The sequence below is a fragment of the Pholis gunnellus genome (genome assembly GCF_910591455.1).
Source record: "Pholis gunnellus genome assembly, chromosome: 7".
NCBI classification, from domain to species: Eukaryota; Metazoa; Chordata; class Actinopteri; order Perciformes; family Pholidae; genus Pholis; species Pholis gunnellus.
Window position 1 is genome coordinate 6,968,697 of NC_136533.1, and position 20,953 is coordinate 6,989,649.

Sequence of the window (20,953 nt, forward strand, 5' to 3'; positions counted from 1 at the left end):
AAGCATTTATTTGTGTCGATCGACTATGGAAACCAAACCAGAAGAGCGAAGGCGGGCATGAAATTCAGATGACGCCGTTATGAGATGTTGATCTCACATCACTGATGAAAACTTGGGTTGAATGGCTTCAGAATACACAAAGATGAGTTACAATGCTTACAATCCCCATCAGGGAACAAGAACTATGTGAATTAGAAGCCCCAACTGTAGATTGTTATCCTACAAAGTACTTTGCTTAACAGTATAATACGTAAAAACACGGACATCAATCCTACAAAAATACAGAGGAGACACACAGATGCTTCTGATGAACCACTGCCTAATATCATTCCGAAGTGTCTACGCCCTTCAAAAGAGCATAAAAAAACAGACCAAAAGGAGGAGGAAAGGGGATGTTGAGTGTTGAAGAAAACAACATGAGCCCCATTACAAAAAGAAAGCGCCACATTCACAACAAAGAAAAAATGCTTTTGGGGAGAGAGCTGGAGCTAATTCAGCTACTCCTTAAGAGGGGTGATTGTTAACAGAGCCGCTGGATTAAATGCACAGCCCGACCGCAGCGTAATGGCAACAAAGCATCTCATAAATGAAAGGAAATATATAAAAGTCCCTGTAAAACAAAAACGACGCAAAAGAGGTTTGCGGAGAGCCAAGTCTCTCAAACAAAAGCATTGTAAATGTAAATGTTTGTCTGCATGTATGTGCACAGCCAGGCATGGACACAACCAATTCCGCCCAATTAACAACAGATGTGTCCATCTATTTTTGGTTCAACAAGCGCTCTCTGCAATAACACCATTATAGTTGTCTCCTTATTTGCAATATCATTTTTCAACCATACGTTTTCCCCATTAGGCCTCCAGTGCCTTTCGGTAGCTTTTCCATAACTTTGGCATGGCCAGCGATGGTCGGCATGCTGCTAACCAACGGTCTCATTGCAGAACCTACATCAACAGAAACCAGAGCGCGCTGGAGAAATACAACATTGTCAATTGAAAGGAGGACAACTAAGATGGGCTAGAATATATGAAGTTCTCTTGAGCAACGCCAACATGAATGGTTATACAATAGAGAGTCAAAGAGACTGTGTTTTACTGGTTTGAGTTCTGACTGTGTGATGTGTGCAGCTTGGTTTTGGCTTGTGGAGAGCCATATTTCATGGGGCTCAGAGGGTCGGGGGCTGGCACCACATTTTTGATACTCCTCTTGTACTGTTTCATAAAACTGACAAAGTAGGATGGCTTGAAACATGTAAAATGTAATTTCGGTTCCCTCCTCAGGAGGAAGGCCAATGGCGTTATCATTGTCGGCTCTTCTTTATCGTTCAGTGATCAGTGAGCACATGCAGCTCTAAGATGTCTCTGATCTATGCTTTGAATCCCGCACACACACAACATCCAAGTTGCAATCCATGTCTGTCATGTGTTATGATCGGCTGTTAACAACGCCCACTTGATATCCATTAACTGAGCTTTGTTGCTTGTTGATTTTCTTTTTTTTTGGAGGGGGGGGGGGTTTTGGTGGATTGCAAATTTGTCTGAAAATTTGCAACACTAAAGTACAGTGTCCTGTATTAGTGCCTATTTGTGTGGCACTCCCTTGCGTTAATATATGATATTATCTATTTTAGAGTATTTTGTGCTATTCCTCTCCAATTCAATTAATTAACTAACCTTTGAATACACATAAACCTAAATTGAATTCTAGTTAAATAGGTGATTATTGGCAGAAGAATCCTCACTCTAACAGCTAAAACTTAGAAAGGTCCTCATAAGGACAGCCATGCATGAGCACACAAATGCAAACACAAGCGTACACTGTGCCATTTCCCATTTGTGATAGAACCCAGACTGACCTACTCGCAGCTCCTGACCGAAGACTGTCCTTTCTCCCAGCGCCGAACAGTTCCAGCGTCCATATCGGAACTGGTACTGGCACTCATTGATGCCCATCTGGGCTCCTTCGCCCACAACGATGATGGCGTCCGGGCGGCTCTGGCAGATGGCCCGCTGGCGAGGTGCCAGCCCGGGAATCTTGTTGCAGATGATGTTGGCACCCAGAGCCACCACCGAGGACAGGGCCCTGTCGAAGTGAGAGAAAATACACCACGCGCGCACGCATTCGTACACACACACAAACATCCACGGACACACAGACACACGCAAACACACACTCAGTTAGAACTTCCAGAGGATGGTCAGGCTGACTCATTTATGTGCGACGCTCCAGAACAGGATTCAACTCAACCGGTGATTGATGCACGTTCCGCAGTGAAGTGAAAGCTGTACGACATGAAAGTATGGCTGTTTAGTGGATTAGAGGTCAATCAAAAACCTGAAAATGTAATCCAACATAAAACAAGGGAAACTTGCTAAAACAGCCCAGAGAGAGAAAGCAAGATGCTTATTTGACTACTGACAACGCCACTCCACATTGGTTTGGATGGTGGAAGTTTATACAATAAATTAGGGGTTTTATGTTAATTGTTGGGTAACTTTGTAGCGTGAACGGTTGCCAAACTTATGCAAATATAATATATACAGTATATACACTTTCTCTGTGTCTCGTTATGTAGATGCAGGTTTCACATTTTAACCAAATGTCACGCAAAATATTATTTTTCATGATTTGCGTGATCATGTGTTTGAAAGTCATTCAGGGTGTAAAGTGCTGCCCATAAATTTCGAGAGACTGCTTTTACTTTAGCCACATCCTAAGATTGGTTTGCATGGAAAATATATGTAAGCTTTTCAACACTAGTCTTCCTAATTTGCAGGGCATTAATGCGCGGCAGAGTAAACGACACCCGTCCTACTCATTTCTCTTCAGGGAGACGTCGTTATATCTGATCACGCTCTGTGATAATATCACAACATGTGTTAAAGATGGCTTTGCAGCCACGGAGAAAGCCGAAGCAGATTACAGCTAAACAAAGCGCTGACTATCTCCACGACTCTTGTTTATAGCCCTCGAAACCATGTAGATACATACTTTTCAAACATGTCAGGGACGGGGAGCCATAAACGAGCGTGGAGGCAAAACGACAGCTTTGAAGTATGACGTCGACCTCCAGAGGCTTTCACCACAAACGGGGCAAACCAACGCAGGCGAGTTGTGTGTCAGCGAAAAAGCGACGGCAGCGTAAGAGTAGTGAGAACGGGAGAATGGGTGCGGGGAGAGAGACACTGAGAACAGACACAACAGTTTCTGTGGATCGTAGTTCACAGTGATCTTGGTGGGAGACCCCTGACTAAGAGCAAAGATATGATCATTGATTAGATCGCCCTCTGGACAATCGTGCTCCCTTTCCGCTGGTTACTTGAATTTCTCCACAAAGACAGAAAAACATGAATCTCAATTTCAAACACATGACGTTAAAATAAATCCTAACTGCAGCGAGGCGAGTATCTGTTACCAGACTGAGGACTGCACACATTCTCTCTGTCTTCTCGGTGCAGTCAGGGGAACGCACAAACAGTATATAAAGGGGAAAGCACCATTGTGTTGATTTTGCAATCTCTGCTCTAAACGTCACCACAAAACCTAACTGAACTGAGATTTCTTCAGTTAAAATAAACATACTAAGTTCTATATTTCTAAAAAATAGTTTAGCATAAGCATTTTGGAGGCTGTCACTGCAAAAATACATAACAACTCATCCAAAAAAATGCATCCGCTGCATTCAGTGTCTGCAGTAAACACTGCTTTCGCTCTCACTGCTGTTAAACAAGCTTGAACCCTCCTGACCCTCTGTGACCCTCTGCTGTATATGTGGTTGTTCATGGCAACAATGACATGAAGTCTGTGCAAACCAAAAAGGTCATGCTCATTAAGACAAGTAATGTGCAACTGGAGAAATTCGCTGTCCTGCATAATAAATGCTACGGGTGAATGGAACTGGTTTGTTTATGTAAATCCAAAGGCAATAAAATACTTTTGAGTCTTTTATATCTCTGATGTTCCAGTGCACCACTTTAAAAGCTCATACAACTGCACATTGTTCTGGCAAACAGAACTCGTACCGAGTACAGACTCCCCCTCTTGGCTTTTTCTCACGTCATTCACCTGCTAATACGCAGAATCGCAGTCTACCACGGTCAACCATCAGACAACACCAGACAGAGAATTCCAGAGCTAAGCTTTTAAATCCTTGAAATCATCAAAGTGCACAGATGCGATTCTGTTTGCTTAGCGTATACACTGTGTGTACGCCAGCGGCCTGGGGACAGCTCACCCACGGTCACAGATCAGCCATCAGATAGAGCGCCAACAGCAGCTCTGAAGTATGATTTCATATACAGCGAGGATCTAATATATAGATTGATGCAAACTGCAGTGTTTGAGTGATCGCTGGTGGCTTTACTGCAGCTGTGATGGAGAGATGAAGTAGTTTTTCTTTTTTTTTGTTAATTACAAAGCAACGGGTGGCAGTTTTTTTTTTGCCTTGCACAGATCAACTGTCAAGTACATCAAATGTGATCTGCTGAACATCCAATACATTGGTTGTGCACAAGGGCTCTGACACCTACGGATGACACAAATCTCTATCCTTAATTATATTCATCTTTATTTTTGACAAAACATGGGTCAGTGTCTTTTATATTAAACACGAAACCTGTGACGTGATAGAAAACACGTCACGCTAAACAGCCAACATTAAACGTCACAGAAACAGAGGCCTCTGCCAGTTTGACCTCACAATAAACATTTCTTTTGGAAAAACGTGATTTAAAAGAATAAAAAAAAAAATCAAAAGCAGTCTCAGTGTGAGCGGTGAAGAGCTTACAGATCCCATCACAGGGTAGTTTGGCTTTAAGAGAGACTGTAGTCTACGTCATGGCATACAGCGTGCTCACAGCACCTACTCCATCACATGGAGCACTTTGAACACAACTGACACACTATTAAGCTCCCGGGCATGCATCTTCCACCGAGGAATGCACTCTCAAAACTGACACAACTTAACTAAACCAAGTGAATAAATGCTCTTCTTTTGTCCAAGAGCAGAAAATTAACTGTTATGTTCGTGCTGAATATGATTTTCCTCTTTTGCTGCTCATTAACAAATACGATGCTCGGTGCACTGAAGAGGTTTCATTCATAACAAGATCACATTTGCGTCTGTCTAAAACTATATCTGGCTAGGCCAGCATAATATTAAGAAAACAGTCAAATCATTGCCATGCGAACATTAAGTGTACAATCCCTGGATATTGGAGCGTGGGTGTGCAATAGCCCAAATGCTCTACATGGTCAGATCCTTTTGCTGACAGCTCATTTGTCACCCACAGCTCAACACATTTTGCAAACAAAACACAAGCTTTGAGATAGGGGCATTGCATTATTTTGAACCCGTAGAAATAGAAATCTTCTCCTCAAAACATGTATTTTGTGGTTAATGCTCAACAGAAAACACACTTGAATAATCCAAACAAACAATGGTATGTAGCTGTAATGCCATTGCTATACTTAGAAGTTTAGCCCACTTTTAACAGAAAACCAAAAACCACATCTATTTCAGCATCAGGTTTAGGGTCTCCAGGCAGCAGAGAAAGGAGCAAGGGAGCATGGGTGAGTAATGATTCTGGACCTTAAAGAAAGCCAGTGTTCTCCTGCGAGAGTAATCCTCGTTTAATTCAAAACCGAAGCGCATTATGGTGTTAATCAAGTGCATGTTGCAGGCAAATATTCTAAAGATGTAGGCGCAAATGATAACATGAAAAAATGCTGAGAATTAGCCAGAGATGAAGTCATGCACAAAGATAATCTTTCACACGCTCAGACAGGTTGACGGTGCTCACATCATGCGTTAAAAAGTGCCCATATTGTGTTAAATTCTCCTCGCAGGAGAGAAAAGACGGACTCTCAGCATCCAATTGTCTTGAACATCTCTGCCACTCTGTGGCCAAAACGAATCCATGTAGCAGTCACCCAAATGTTTTTTGACCATGTAAAATATTTACAATATTTACAGCTAGATACAGACCACCACTGCTTCTACTCACAAGAGACGCTCATCCGCCTGCGGACGGCACATTAGCGCGTTCAGGTTTTCACCTAATTAGTTTATTCCCACGTGGGTCATTTTCCCGGCGATGTTTCCACTGATGGGTATACTGAGTTTGCGCTTGCATACCATTAGGAAGTGTATGAAAATTATCCTCGAATTAAATCACATTTACTGGTAAGTTGCACTTTTGCTACGCCTGCGCCGTAACAGTCCGATGACACAAAATAAACAACTTCAAATGAATCTCCAAGAACTAAATATATTCATCTCACAACCGGCTCTTAATGATTAGGGGGAAAAGGAAATAAATAGCTCGTTGTCCGGTAGGAAAGCAGCACGAGAACAAAACCAAACACCGTGCGTCTTTGTGTTGCTGAAGATGAGCGCGCGCACTCCCTGAAGTTAATTAAGGACCCCAGTTAATTGGCTGAAACTTACAGGTAGCTGCCACTCGTCAGGATCAGGAAGATCTGTGGATAATAGACAGACAGCAGTACACTGCGCGACGAGAAGATGATCATGATGACATTGAGCAAATGGCCACGATCGGATAGACTCAGACGACACGGACGGGATGAAAAAAAAGCCTCCCTTAATTCCCGGTTTTAGGTCCCCTTCGCACAAAATAAAAAAAAAGAGGTGCTGTGCGTCTCCTTGTCTTTGGTGCGGTGGCTCTACGCAGCTCCGAGCTCCCAGGGCCGTGTGTGCGCTGAGATTGGCTCTGTCATCTCTCAGCGGCGGAGGCTGTTACACAGTACTGTGGGTTCCCGAGCCGGAATGATGATGGTTTTAGGGATTTTGCATGGCAGAAAAAGTGCCTCTCTCCACTCTCATGAGAGTCGTGCCTGCCATTGGGCAGGGAGAGACACTGCTATCCGCCCACTTTGCCACAGCGGGACAATAGGGTGACACTGATCCGATCCCCGGTGGACGTGCGGGAGGTTTCATTCATCATCATACACCCCCCCCCCCCTCCCCACACACACACACACACAAAACAAATACCGCCACCCCACCATCCAGCCAAAAATAAACAGAGACGCTGGCTGCTCACGCATAACACCATCATCACAGCTCCGCGTGCAAAAAAGAATCTGCACATTTCTCTGGCAGGATGTGTCGTTGTGAATCAACAAGTTGGTGTCACATTAACGCAATAAAGTCGATGTAATATGACAGATATTGTCCTCATAATATGTCTGTATGCGTGTCTATGTAAAAGTGAGCATAAAGCGTCATTATCCTGCTGAAAAGAAATGTCCTTACCTTAGATATTCCTATATTATTGTTAAAATAATCTTAAACGTACAGTATTACGTTGTCTTGTAACATGTTTCCAATAACATTTCCTTAGAAACATAAAATAAAGCATATTTGCGGTACTGAGATATGAGTTTCAGGGACCTTATTATTTCCTGTGGTAAAACTATATTATTGCTATAGGCGTCTATAATATGTCTGCTCTGTATGCCTGTCTGCTGCGCTCTGACGGTATTTGATGGCCGTCATATATTCATGTTGTGCCCCTGCTGTGATATTGAATAACATTCTCCTCAGATTGTAAGATTGCTGAAGGTGGAAAAGGCATAACAATAGCAGTCTACGATTGGATGTGAGTAAAGATATAAAATACTTGGGAAGATTTTGTCGCAGAGCTTAGTGAGTGGAGGGCTTTTATCGCCTCAGCATCGTGACTCTCACTCAACACCTGCAGGCTCCAGTCATTGTAAATGAAGAGGGTACCATGAAAGATTTAGCCATGCAGAGTGAAAGGATGGAAGGAATGAGCTAACTGCTCGGGCTCAGTGAACACGGAGATGGGTGACCCCCCCCCCCCCATATTGGAGCTGCTGGCATGTGATATGAGCATCTGTGGAACTTGAAGTCATTTACACGCTTCAGTCCACACGAGGTTCTCACAGGCCTGGCTGACACTTGTTTTGTTTCGTTCTCTGCTGCTGCAGGACTCTCCAACTGCAAGATCAGGATAAAAGCATTTAAGTTGTATAGACTTAATAAGTAATCCATTTTTCATACGTCACGGCTTAATGTTCAATAACATCTAAGTATTTTATGTGCAACTGGTTGCAGTTGTTCAAGGAAATGTAAGTAGTGTCGCACAATAAAAGCAACTTTGTAACATTGATGAATAATCTGTAATAGTGTTAGAAAAATGAAAATAACATATTGATTTGGATTACCCTCCACTGCATCATGTTACACACTTACCTGTTTGCCTTTAGTCCCCTAGAACTAATTTTAAGTTAACATAATAAAAGGTTGTAGTTTAACTTTCAAGGAGGTCAGAATAAAAGAAGTGTTTTAATTTCACTATTCCGAGAGTAACAAAAAAAAGGATCTACCTATGGGTGCAAAGCGTGGACAAAACTACAAAAAACTTCCCAACATAGGTTTTCACGAGACATACGTCGCCATGGTTCTAATGTGTGTCTATACCTGAGGGTCCTAATACGGTATGATTATACTTGAGAGGCGCTGCGTTACGCGCAGCAGAGCGGAGTGGGAACGGATAGAAACCCTTCTGTGTTTATGCATCAAGGTGAGGTATTGCAAAACAGGTAAAAAAAAAAAAAACTCCGTCTGGCCGATGGAATGTGGAAATACAACTCAGTCTGCCGCTATTAATGAAGGTATGCAGGGGGAGCTGGATCTGCAGCAATGACAGCTGCTCAAATGATCGTGTGCGACAAAGGAGCTGGAGTCTCGTGAGGTGAACTAAATGGCTCCTTGAAAGCGAATACGAATCGATCGCATTACCCCGTCACCTTATCTGAAACTTTTACGCACAACACATTCCCCGTGTGCAGGCGTTAATGTGTAATGATTGCATTTGATTTTTTTAAGTACACCTGCTGAAAACGGATTTCTCACATCATGCAAAAGTCTGAGGTCAGAGGGCAGCTGACGCTTTCCTGTAAAGAGGTGAATAACCAGAGAGTTGCACAATTTGGATATTCACTTTTGCGCATGTGAAGAAAACAGTCGTGTGCATGTAATCACAGGTTATGAACACTCACCCGAGTCTGAGGTATATGATGCCAAAACACAGGAACACGTACAGACTCCGCTTTCGGAGGGGTTTGTGCATGATCGTTCCCACTTTGTCCAGAGGCCATGCGCTGTAACATAAAGTGCTCAAGCTTTTCCGTTCACATTGGCGGTGTTTCTTAACCCTTCCAGATGAACGTATACCGCCTGTTTTCCGCGACACGAAGCTGGGGCGCCTTTGAAATCTTCGACCGGGTGAAATCCATGGTGCGGCAGCACAGGTGAGATGCTGATGGCGACCTGAAAGGTGGCTAAGAACTCCAAAATGAAACTCGAGAGAGGGTCGGACTTGAGAGGTGAATGAGTTCTTGGAGGAAGTGCCTCCTATTCGTCCTTACTTTCACGGTAGAGCCTAATTAACGATTCCCATTTGCTGCGTCACGCAGGTAGAAAGAAAAAGAAAAACAACTAGTCGTGCCCTGCCAACCCTGTGGATTTCGTTTAGTTTAAAAGCTTTAGTTCATCGCTCGGCGTTTCAATTCTCTGAAGATATCTTGGACGCAGTCCATGTTACTAACTTGCAACAGCCAGGTAATACAGGTAACAAAAGGTCTGCACGCCTCCTCCTCCTCCTCCTCCTCCAGCGTGGATATTCAGGGAATGGGACGGGCTTCCAGTCTGAGCTCAACACGTGTAGTTGTTGTACAGCAAACTAAAAGGGACGAAGTGAAATGGCCTTTTTATAGGCCTGTGGCCCATAGGCTGGTGCTTTGTCGCTTGCAACACTGGGCATTGCCGCACCAGTGTGGGCTCCCCGGATGGGCTCCACCACAACAGTAAGCCCCATAAAGTCAAACAGACGAGGAAGGGCTTTCCAGCTGCATGAATCAAAATGACAATTGCATGACTAATAATGACTAATAATATTGAACTGGCGTCATGATAAGTACGTGTCAGTGAGGTTTTGTCAGTCACTTTGATTAACAGCGCAACACATTAACAAAACAACACAAACATTAAATAGTAATATTCCAATTTATTGGGCTTGATTCAAGATGATGTGAATTTTAAGCAGATGTTCAGAATACAGTTTATTCCTTTGGGAGCTATTATTTGACTAAGAAGACTCCCTCTGGTGGCAACAAGACACTGCTGACGCGATGTGGTTAAATATGCAGTGAAAACCTCCGCAGTGGGACAGAAGAATTAATCTGGAAATGCATTAATGTCTGTGAAAAGAATAAACTAAAAAAAAAAAAGCTTCAGAACTAGATGGATTAAAAAAATGGAGTTCACTGTTTTGATTAAAGTCATCCACTTCATGCAAGGGCCTCACATTTAGGTGTAGTTTTGGGAAGTGCCATGTAACTAGATACCACCAACATATCACATTTTTTGTAATCAAAATGTCAACACAGTTGTAGTTAGTGAGGAGTAAATCTAAAATGAAGATACATGAAAAAGTATAAAAATGTTATTTTGACAAGGTCAATCTGGTCTCAGATTTGTTTTCCCCTAACCCCTTTTGTTATCGACACAACTTCAATCAGAAAATGAAATTATTCGGCAGCAAACAACACTCGTCCGGATACGTTTCTCTTCTGCCTGGCTAGTCAACAAAAATCTAAGAACCCCATTCTCTTCTCCCTAAATCTTTTTACGGTCTTCAATTTCTTAAAAGAACACACAAACCATCAATTCAGTTTATTTCCAAGAAACTACATGAAAAATGGCTAACGTGTTGTAATAATGATGGCATAAACTAAAATTACAGACATGAGCTATCTGAGCACATGAGACTGCCGGGGCTGTTGTTGACCACGAAAAACAGACAAAACCGCAGAGACCTTTGTTTCAAGACATCCCTGCATTGTGGTTTCAAGGCCTTTTCCTTCAAAAACATGCACATCAAAATTCCAGATGGATTTTTAGAAATAATGAAAGTCAACATGCGGGCCCAGGGTGATATAAAAAAAAAAAAAAAGACAAGTATTTGATGTCTACCCCGTAACAGATGGTCTTGTTTGTCTTCAAATGTAGCTAAATAGCTCATCGTCGAGGCCTGGGTGGGGATGGTCCTGTTTGGTTTAATTAAAATGTTCAAAGAGCCAACACTTTTTTATTAAAGCAGGATCGAGACCGGGGACAGTGTGCGTCAGCGTTATTCGTCACCCGCCATTGTCATTACAGACATGTCACACACATCCCAGTTCGCTCGCTGGTGGCGCACGCATTCCTGTGCACGCTGACACACATGACCGGTCTCTGTGTGTCCACACATACAGTAAGTACGCGTGCAAATCACACTGTAGACACATGCACTGCGGACACACAGGGAGACTCTCACACACACACACACACACACACACACACACACACACACACACACTGTAGCACTTGGGTGGTATGTGGAAGATCTTGTGACACACTGTTTATTTAACTTCAAAAAGCTGAGGCAGGGATGAGAGCATTTGGGTCAGCAAGGACATATCAATCTGAGTAAGTCATACGCCACATCACTGCTTGTGCTTTACGCTGCATTACGGGCCATTGTATTTGAAATATGTCCTCTTGCAGTCTCCTGAAAGGCGGTCGTTGTCCTCCTTGCTCCGTACTTACCCTCTTCTCATTCTGCTCTATTACTTTAATAACTGTCAGCCAAACTTTTTTTAAGATTGCCCCATTGTGTATCTGTTCCTTTTCATCTGCAGGGAAAATATTGGGAAGAAAGGATGGCGGAAAAAGAAGGGGATCATATTTTGGCAAGCATGGGATGATATGTCGCACTGTCTTTTTGAATATTATTAAGTACTCTTGACCGACAACTAAATAAGAAAACCCACCGGTTGCCCATGTGTTTGCATGGGAGCTGGTTCAGCTGGAAACAGTGAGAGGGCTGAAATGCAGAGTGTGCCAAACCATGGAGTGGCGTCTGGGGCTGGGTCCACCACATCTACACACTGGGCCCCAGGCAAGAGGGGGGTTATGGGCTATTATGCACTCGCAAAGTCCCCCTCTCCATCTCCATGGGCCATCTCCTTCCAACTCCCTATTCGTCTTGATCTTAACACTTCCGTCAATTAGCTCAGATTCCGTTGGAGAACATGACACGGTGAAAGGAAGCAGCCCCAGAGGACGACGATTCTCAGAGGTACGCTGAGAGAAAGTGACCTCCTCGACCTGGATGTCAGATGTCTCCTCGTACATCTAAGTGTGAGGTCAGAGGTGAAACCAACTCTACCAGTCCTCCCATCCCGACCAATAGGTTTGACCTTTTTTTCTCTCTCCTGCTCGGTCACAGCTGTGGATAGGGAAGCAGGGTGTGGTCTGATTAATTCCTCACCATGCTCGCTGATATATCAGTGCACACACATGCATGCAGATCTGCCAGGCCGGGTCCGCATGTATCCCAGCCTGCTTCTTACTGGCTGATTAGGCCCGGCTGAAATGCTGCGCCATGCCCTCTCGATGGAAAGCAGGTTTTCTGAGGGTTGGGCCTCACAAGAGTCCGATACCACTTGGGGAGCTTGTGTAAAGGTTGAACGGAAACTCAAAGGGAGAGCAGTGCTTTTTTTCTCATGTTAAAACCTTTAAACACTAATTTGCAATGTTGCTATTTTAAATGAAACTCACTTCTTAGCAAGGCCGCTAGCCAAAGTGTCATGGGTATTTTCCTGATCAGGCCAGAACTCTGGGACAAAACAGGGAGGCAGTATCAATTTACCCAAATCTGACAGTCTGGAACACCACGCCAAAACTGTAGCCCCTATTCAAGAGCACACTCAGTAAAATGAACAAAACGTCTTAGAGGAAAGAACAGACTCCAGTTTCAAGTCGGAGGCCTGAGAATGACGGAGATTAGGATTTGTTGCTACTGTGCCATGTCTCTAGACCTGGCTCCTGAGTATATGACTGTAAGTCTATGTTTCATTGAAGTAATATAATATACATTTGATGATGACTGAATTTGATAGTTCAGCGGGAATAAATGATGTTCGAACAGATAGTGCTACAATCAGCAATATTTGCCACACAACACTTAACTGATGGTTTGTTTTTCTGACTTTATGTCTTCCACTCAAACACTTTTGATTTACACGCTCATATTTGCTTTTGTGCCGGAAGCACAACAAAGTAAAATCAGAATAAAAAATGTAATTAATTTGAGGCCAATTCATCAATTACAGTATTTGTAATCCATTGTTGCATTTATGATTTCCCAAAAGTATGTTTTGACTAATCATTTTAGCTTTCCCTTCCCAAATGTCAAACCCAGAATGATGTGTTGACGCTGTGTGGGAGATTAAACTGAAGTTATATTATTTCCAGAGATCACACTACCGTCAGTGGCTGTTCCCACATCCAGACTAAGACTTTGATATGCAAACCGAAAGATGACTTCTAGTTGATACAGCAGGTGCTCGAAGAAGGTGCATGAATTTCAATCCGAAACGATAGGAGGCCATTGTGCTACAGTTTGCAGACGGGCTTTGACAGTTAGAATGAGAATGGGACGTCCACAAAGAGACATTTGTGTTGTGTTTTAGGGACATTAAGGGTACATCACTGCTGTTTGTTTTTTTAATTCTTATGTATATTGCCCTGTTTGACTTAATAGAAGATGAGAAGCAAAGCTGAGAAGAGAGATCACTTAGTGCAGAAACAATGACACCGAAAAACAACAACAACAAAAGGACTGATTTTACGGTAAAAACTACATGGACCACATTCAATCTCCTCGGTCAGAGAATGGAACCCAGGCATTTACATTCACAATAAAATCTGACAGACATACGCCTTGTGTGTGTCTAAGGCCCCAGACTGTGTGTGCAGTGGAGCGAATACACGCAATACTCTCTGTTGGCCTCTAATAAGCCCGAGGATATGAAAAAGGGTCTGAGAACAGACAGAGTCCTCGTCAGTTTGGCACTTTGGATGGGATTTCATCTGAAATATTCATACCATGACATGCTCCCCATTTCCAGAAGCAACAATTGAACTGGATAATTGCTGTTTTGTTTTCAAAATGGCAGCTTGACTATGAAAAAAAATCCATTAATAAAGCACAAATGACATAAAACAGTAGGTTTGAGGTTCGTTTCATGACATTCAGAGGGCTCGTAGCACTCCAACATGGCCTATATGGTTCTTTAAATAACTATCTTGCATCATTGATTCCAGGGCACATTGGTCTCATTGGTCTCATTGGTTGGTCAAGAGCTATTAGTGAATGTTCTGAGCATGTTTTGCCTCAATAGGCAGGAATATGGATGAGATAACATTGCAAAACTGAATTAGGCATTAACTTTCCTCCCCTTTTGGGTAAACTTTGCGGATACATCAAATGCATGCTTTGGCGTTGGAGTTTACATACCTGGGAAAGTTAAACAGAGCGCATTGACATAAGGTGTGGCTCCATATTTGTATCTGACCGCAGCTATGGACGGGCACAAGTGCATGGACGCGTGCACATGCGCGCGCACACACACACACACGCAAACCTCACTCTGAACAGCTGGGAGTGTTTGCAGTGCGAGCGGGTCCTTCATTCTCCTCTCGGTCTCACACAATGACCCATGCACTGTCTGTGTTTGCACTGCACCTAGCTCAAACAGCATTCGTTTCCGTCCCGTTGCCATTCAAGCACACTCTATTGTGAAGGCTTGGCCTCAGGTCGCACTCGGAAAACATGGGCCAAGTTCATTGAGAAATCAACTAGAATCTCAGAAATGCACCTGATACACTCCGCCCTGTGTTTTCTCCTCCGGCAATTGATGGTGTTTTGGCATTCCAGTCAGGGTCACAGAGATATTAGTCGTGCACTATTTCATTTCCTTAACAATGGCAGTCACAAAGACAAACCTGCTGTTGGGAAGAAGCTGGTGCACCAAGTTCACAAAGCCAGATTGTTGTCCTCGCTTTCACTCTCTGCTCAGTAGAGAGGTTAAGAAAAAAATGTGGACAAACGATGAACTCCAGAATGTCTTCCCAAAATGAACAAAAGACATTTACTGTAAATCACATCATACATTACAATTCCTTTTTTTGAAAAAAAAAAGACTCTACTGTTGCTTTATTTTTTTCAGAATTTCATTATTCCAACATAAATCACTGGTTGAGTGCATTAGCTCAATGTCGAAAACACTTTTTCAAAAAGTGTTTGGCTATTCTCGATCTGCTCCGTCTCTGCACATGCCATTCCCTTCAATCCATCCATGCTGTTTATCTTCAGCATTGCGTTTGGCAGATTGAGGTTTCTATACCAATGGCCTGATATGTTTGGATATGAGAATGCGGTTTTCCTGTTTTGGCACTGTCAGTGTGTCTTTTCGTATACCATCCTGACATCAAACACTGGGTATGTAATATGTAAAGGCCATCTGTGGCGTTCACTCCTGCTCACTGATGGCTTGGCAGCTGGATAGTGAGGGCTAATAATACCGGCCTGATAGACTGCGGTTGAGAGAAATGGCACAAAAATGTTTCCTTACAGTGCTGCCTTTTTTCAGGAGAGCTGATGTGAAATGATATTCAAGCTAGATTTGCTGTTGATCCAAGGGAGCAATAAGCTCGACCAATCATCCTTCAAATCGCATGGTGGCGCATGCCAAGATTTAGTTTTACGTAATGGTTACATTTTTCCCTAAAAGACTATAAAATATCTGGTACATTCTTAAAAGCCGCGACAGTGTGCGGTTGGTATTGTTTTCATCCTATGAGTCTGTGTGTGTGTATGTGTGTGTGTGTGTGTGTGTGTCATGACACAATGTGGTCGTGGAGACACCTACTGTAGCGGGAACTACCACAGAAGCAGTTTTGAGTACTTTGCCAGGTGTTTTTGTCGATGTGCTAGTGTCACAACCGTGCATGAAGCAGTCGTGAAACTTTACAGGTTTGTAGTTGAGATGAAAATGAAGGGTAATTTCCAAAAATGGGTGGTCCGATCAAGGGCGCTGGAAGAAGGGTAGGTGTAGGAAGTAGAGAAAAGGCTATTGACTCCCCACTTTTAGGCCCCACTTTATGCCCCTAGTGTTCTCTTGTTGTAACTTTACCAATTGCACAACACAGCTGAAGATTTATTAAATGACTTTTCTTTACATTTCATTTCCCTGCAGCAATGATGCATTGTCTCATTTAGCTTTTTCCAGAGCTTTCAAATACACCTCACAGTCTTCCTTAGTAGATGGAGTTTGATCAGCGGTGGGATCATACAACTGTTGATTTACAGTTGATATATGAGAGAGACCATAACCCCAAAAGTCATGTGGACAACTATCCATCCACTGAGGAAGACCGTGAGATGCACTCAAAAGCTCTGGAATAGTAAGTGTTGTGTAAGAGCCACGTCAGTCGAGGCTGTAGTTGCTGTGATACTATATAAGGTTGCTGTTGTGATAGAAGTGCAGCTGACGATAAAGTAACGTTTGTGAAACTGTCTGCAAGTTATTAAATGTAGCTGTTTGTGAACATTGAGTAAGATTATTTTTTTTCAAGGTCAAGAATAAACTGTTTTACTTATAAAATGATATTTAATGTGTTCATTTCAGATAACATGGTATCTTAATATTCAACGGTAGCAGAAGAAACAAACAAACTGCTTTTGATAAGCCAGATATTTTTATTATGATAATTCTTCCCTTTTTTCCTCATCTCAGTCTCCTTCTGTTATTATTTCACCAAACTACATAATGTGGGGTGAAAGATGAATAGAAAACAAAAAGGAGCTCATATTCACAGAATGAAGTGGTAAAACACCAGTCAACTGGGCAAATAGAGATTACAGCTTCTTAGATAAACGATATAAGGCATTGCTTGATTCTCATATTTTATCATCCCAAATGCAGTTTGTTTTTACCTCAGACATCATTTGCCCACTTCTCTTTAAACCCAGCAAACATTACTTTTCTTGTCCTTGTTTGAAAATAAGTCACTGAGCACATTCATTTATTCATCCCAACAGAATATCCCTGCAGCTACAACGAGTTACAGAACAACAACACGAAAGAGATAACTCAAAATATGTCACAAGATCCACATTAGAAAGCAAATGATGGCAATGATCGCTCCTCAACATTATCCAAATGAATTTCTGCATCGTGTCCATGAGCTGGACATCCAGACTCAGGTGGGTTCAGAGTGTCCCAGGCTTCTCTGGCAGCCTCGGGTTGGGCCTGGCTCCGGGCTGCTTGACAAACACAGGTTCCCTTTGTTGTGTCAGCTACACACTGAACCTTGCAGGGGCCTCACGTACACAAAGGAATGTTTGGATGGATCCGTTACACAGCCACACACACTGCTTGTTTGCCTGTTTGACTCCACAACAGTAATCTGACATCTAAATTGGGTCAGGGAGGTTCTTGTAGTGCGTAGAGGCCTTGCAGTGGATAAGGAGGCAGCCAGAGGAGAGAGAACTGGAGAGTCACTGACAGAATCACTTACACTTTCAAGAACAATAAATGTGCGAGACGTCGTCCTGGTGACATTGGCGTAAAGACCCTGACAGCTTACCGGCTATCAGTTTGCATACCAATACATGTGTTGAAAGGGGCCACCAGACCGCATAGAGACTTGTAAAAACCTTTTTTCTGAGTTAGAAATGAACTCCTTATGAACACACTGTCTGAGGCTATTTGTCATTTTGCCATTTGTTTACTTCATCTTCATCCCTTTCCAAGCTGCTTTCAAAGACACGAATCCCACACAATTTGCATGTACAGTCAACACACACTATTTCAACTCCTATCCTGCTCCTGTCCTCCGGTTAACCCCACACTTTTCTTCCTGTGTGTTTTGGTCTGTAAAAGCCCACTTTGTTGCGTCTGAGCAGTGAAGCATCCCAGTGAGCAACGACTTCCTGTGAAAAGTGACTGCTATTTCAACTCCAGAGCGCTGGGCTGCCTGCGGTTTGTCTGTCTGTCGGTCTGAGTGTCTGGCCTCAAGCTTCCCCTCGGCGAGGAGAGGAAGAAGACATTTCCGTGGAGACACAAGAGTGACAGCCAGTGTTGCCAAACCCAGAGCTCCCTGCCGGCAGGCTTGACTCCAAATGGGGCTGCAAACAGAAAGAATTCTGGAGCAGAGGTCAAAGGGCACTTCAGCATTCCCTTGGACTCGGACTGTGGCCGCTCTGAGGGCATCCTCCTTTCTTCCTCTTCTTCTTCTTCTTCCTCTGCATATCTTCCTCACATAGTCCTCAGTTCCTCCTTCTGTCTGGTGTCGGGGTTTTGGGCGAAGATGACAACAACGGCTGGCGGACACAGAAGGGGAGCCATCCTCCGCACCGAGGCCGGAGCCATTACCTCAGCCGCCACCAGCATGACAATGACATTTTAAGTCATAGCGTAAACCCCGTTGTAAACTGAAGCTGCAGAGACATGAAAGGCTTCCCATTTGGTTTTATTTTGCTGCGGTGCATCCAACACTTTTTTTACAACATGCACTCCGTCAGAGAATAAAAAGAAACGTCTCCTTTGTTCGGACTGCCGTATAACAAATAGTCCAAGTGCAAGAGTAAAAGTCATTATCAGCTTCTGATGAGAGGCTGTTGTAAGAATGGAATGGCAGTGTAATGTAAAAGGCATTTATGTGGAATATGCTACCAATTAGATAGTAATTTGCAATTAGTTCATGGATTTCAATATTTAGGTTTTTGCAGTTTTAAGTTAATCAGATGGGACAACGTGGACCCAAATCTTCATAGCAGCATGTTCTAGTCTTTGAATACATTCGTATCATAACCAAAAGTGACTCTAAGAAAGCAGAGACCGAAATGTTCTTCCGTTCCCAAAACGCTGTTCTGTGTATTTATTTTATTCTTCACAGAATTTATTTGTTTTTGGTCGAATCGGCCACCTCCATATCTCCCAGAGCCAATATTACACCCAGGAGTGGTTGGCCTGTGAGTGGATTAGGACTTTTCCATTGACCAGCGGTTTGCAGAGGTTATAATCTTGCACCCCAAAGACAGATTTCCCGTTAAGCCCAGGAAAGTTGTCTGACACGACTTACTGGAATCTAGTGGAATTTTAGCAAACGCTTGCTGGCAGAGACGCAGACGCACAGAAAGCTCACAGAAAGTGGCAGATCCCAAATGTGGACAATGCAATTCCTCTTTTTCGACCAATGGTGCACGAGAGCAGTAAATTTGTCTTTCCTTTATCTTCGTTTAGCTTGAACAGAATAATGACTCCCAAACGTGCACAGTGCTGGCGCCGCATCTTCTCGGACAGATAAATCATTCATAACCAAGCGATTAAATATATTGAGGGATATATTGGTGGTTAATGGGTGGTTGGATCCTGGCACTCCTGTATGAAATTCAGACTTGACCGCTGTCATCAGGAATCCATCCGAATGATGATGTGTTTGGGAATCACTGCCCATCTGTGTGTGGTACAATAAATTAGAGCAATATGTCAAAAAAATAAGCTCAGTACATTATAACCATGTGATGTGTCTGAAATATTCAGTTTCTGTGTTCTTTGTGATGTGATCTGTTCCTGACTCTATACCTCGCTGTTGGAGTTATGTACAAATCACTTTTCTGTTCTGACATGAAATATGCTGCCAAGTGCAATATTCCTAAGTACTGCCAACATTATCAGCAATACCTAAAATGACCCAAATTTTCTTCTCCTTGTTTAGTGCGTGTCTTGCTGTTGTAAAATGTCCACATGTTGAGAGACACCGGAGTGAACTTGGAAAACAAAGTGAAAGCTGAGTCTTCCCAGTAGATGGAGACAAAGTATGCAGCACAAAATGCAACACAATGAGTTTGTTGCATTTTGTTTGAGTACATTTTCTGTCTCCTTCAGCTGACTATTAAATATACATTTGCACAGGACATGCATGACGTTAGATGTTTAGTTTATTTGTTAAAGATTTGTAAGTGATTTTAAACAACTACAAGACACAGGCTTTAATACAGACAAAAAAACAGGAAAAGACTGGAAATTGGCAAAAGCATGCTGGAATAAAGGGCTGATCATGGATTTACACTCTTTGCATGCACAACAACTCTTAGGAGTTAGATTAATTAAACTGAGCTGCTCCTCGACTCTTGAGCAACTTGGTCACCCAGCAGAGGGAGTTGTTGGACAAGCATTGAGGCAGCAGTGGGGAGGAGGTCCCCTAGTAGTGGAGCCAGCGGATCCTGTCCGCCTGGAGCCGGGATCTGACTGTCCCCCCAAGTCCCTCCGCCATCTTAATTGCTGCCATCTTTGTAGGGGCGACTCACAGCTCAAAATTATCGCTGCGATAACGGAACGTTCTGATGTGGACAAGACCAGTCTGTGATCAGTCGAACAGTGGTGATACGTTACATCTGTGCGTCTGTTAGTCATTCTCTATTAGAAAGTGTGTCTGCATTGATTTATTTTTGCATTGGTTTTTGTTCAAACTTTAACACGGTTCATGACTTTCGCAATAAGCAAAAGGAAGCAATTGAAAGTGTTGACTGTCCGAACAGCCATCTAGTGCAATCAAAGTGTGTTTCAGGAGATGAACCCCTAATCACCTAATCATATGCAGCATTTCCCTCATTGTGGAATTGGCCATTTTTACCATGTGTTTGTCTGCAATATCTCTGTGCTCAGTTTTACAGGACAAAGCTCAACGAGTGAAAGTCTCTTTCTCTCTTTTCTTCCCCGCTTTATTCATCACAATCAACTCAAGTTGAGACAGATCTACCAGCTGGCCGATGTAGGCCCAGTCCCTGCTTGCACGCCACCGCACACATGAATATCATTAATAACTTCATTAGCACTTCCTGACTACAGCCAACACTACAGTGGATTGGTTTGCCAACTGGCTTGTGTGTGTGTGTGTGTGTGTGTGTGTGTGTGTGTGTGTGTGTGTGTGTGTGTGTGTGTGTGTGTGTGTGTGTGTGTGTGCATGTGTTTAAGTGAGTGTGTAAGGGGAGGAGGGGGGAGAAGGGCT

At 43.1% G+C, this 20,953-nt stretch overlaps 1 protein-coding gene across 1 annotated transcript in view; it reads right to left on the reverse strand.

The window, feature by feature from the left end:
* The window catches only part of wnt7bb (wingless-type MMTV integration site family, member 7Bb), a gene marked incomplete at its 5' end in the record, with an annotated part of 29,081 nt that extends 19,962 nt beyond the window's left edge, over positions 1–9,119 (reverse strand). The window contains 2 exons of the mRNA XM_079163477.1: positions 1,856–2,082; positions 9,049–9,119. Of these exons, the coding sequence (XP_079019603.1) occupies positions 1,856–2,082; positions 9,049–9,119 (298 nt within the window). The remainder of the gene's footprint in view (positions 1–1,855; positions 2,083–9,048) is intronic.
* Positions 9,120–20,953: the final 11,834 nt, after the last annotated feature.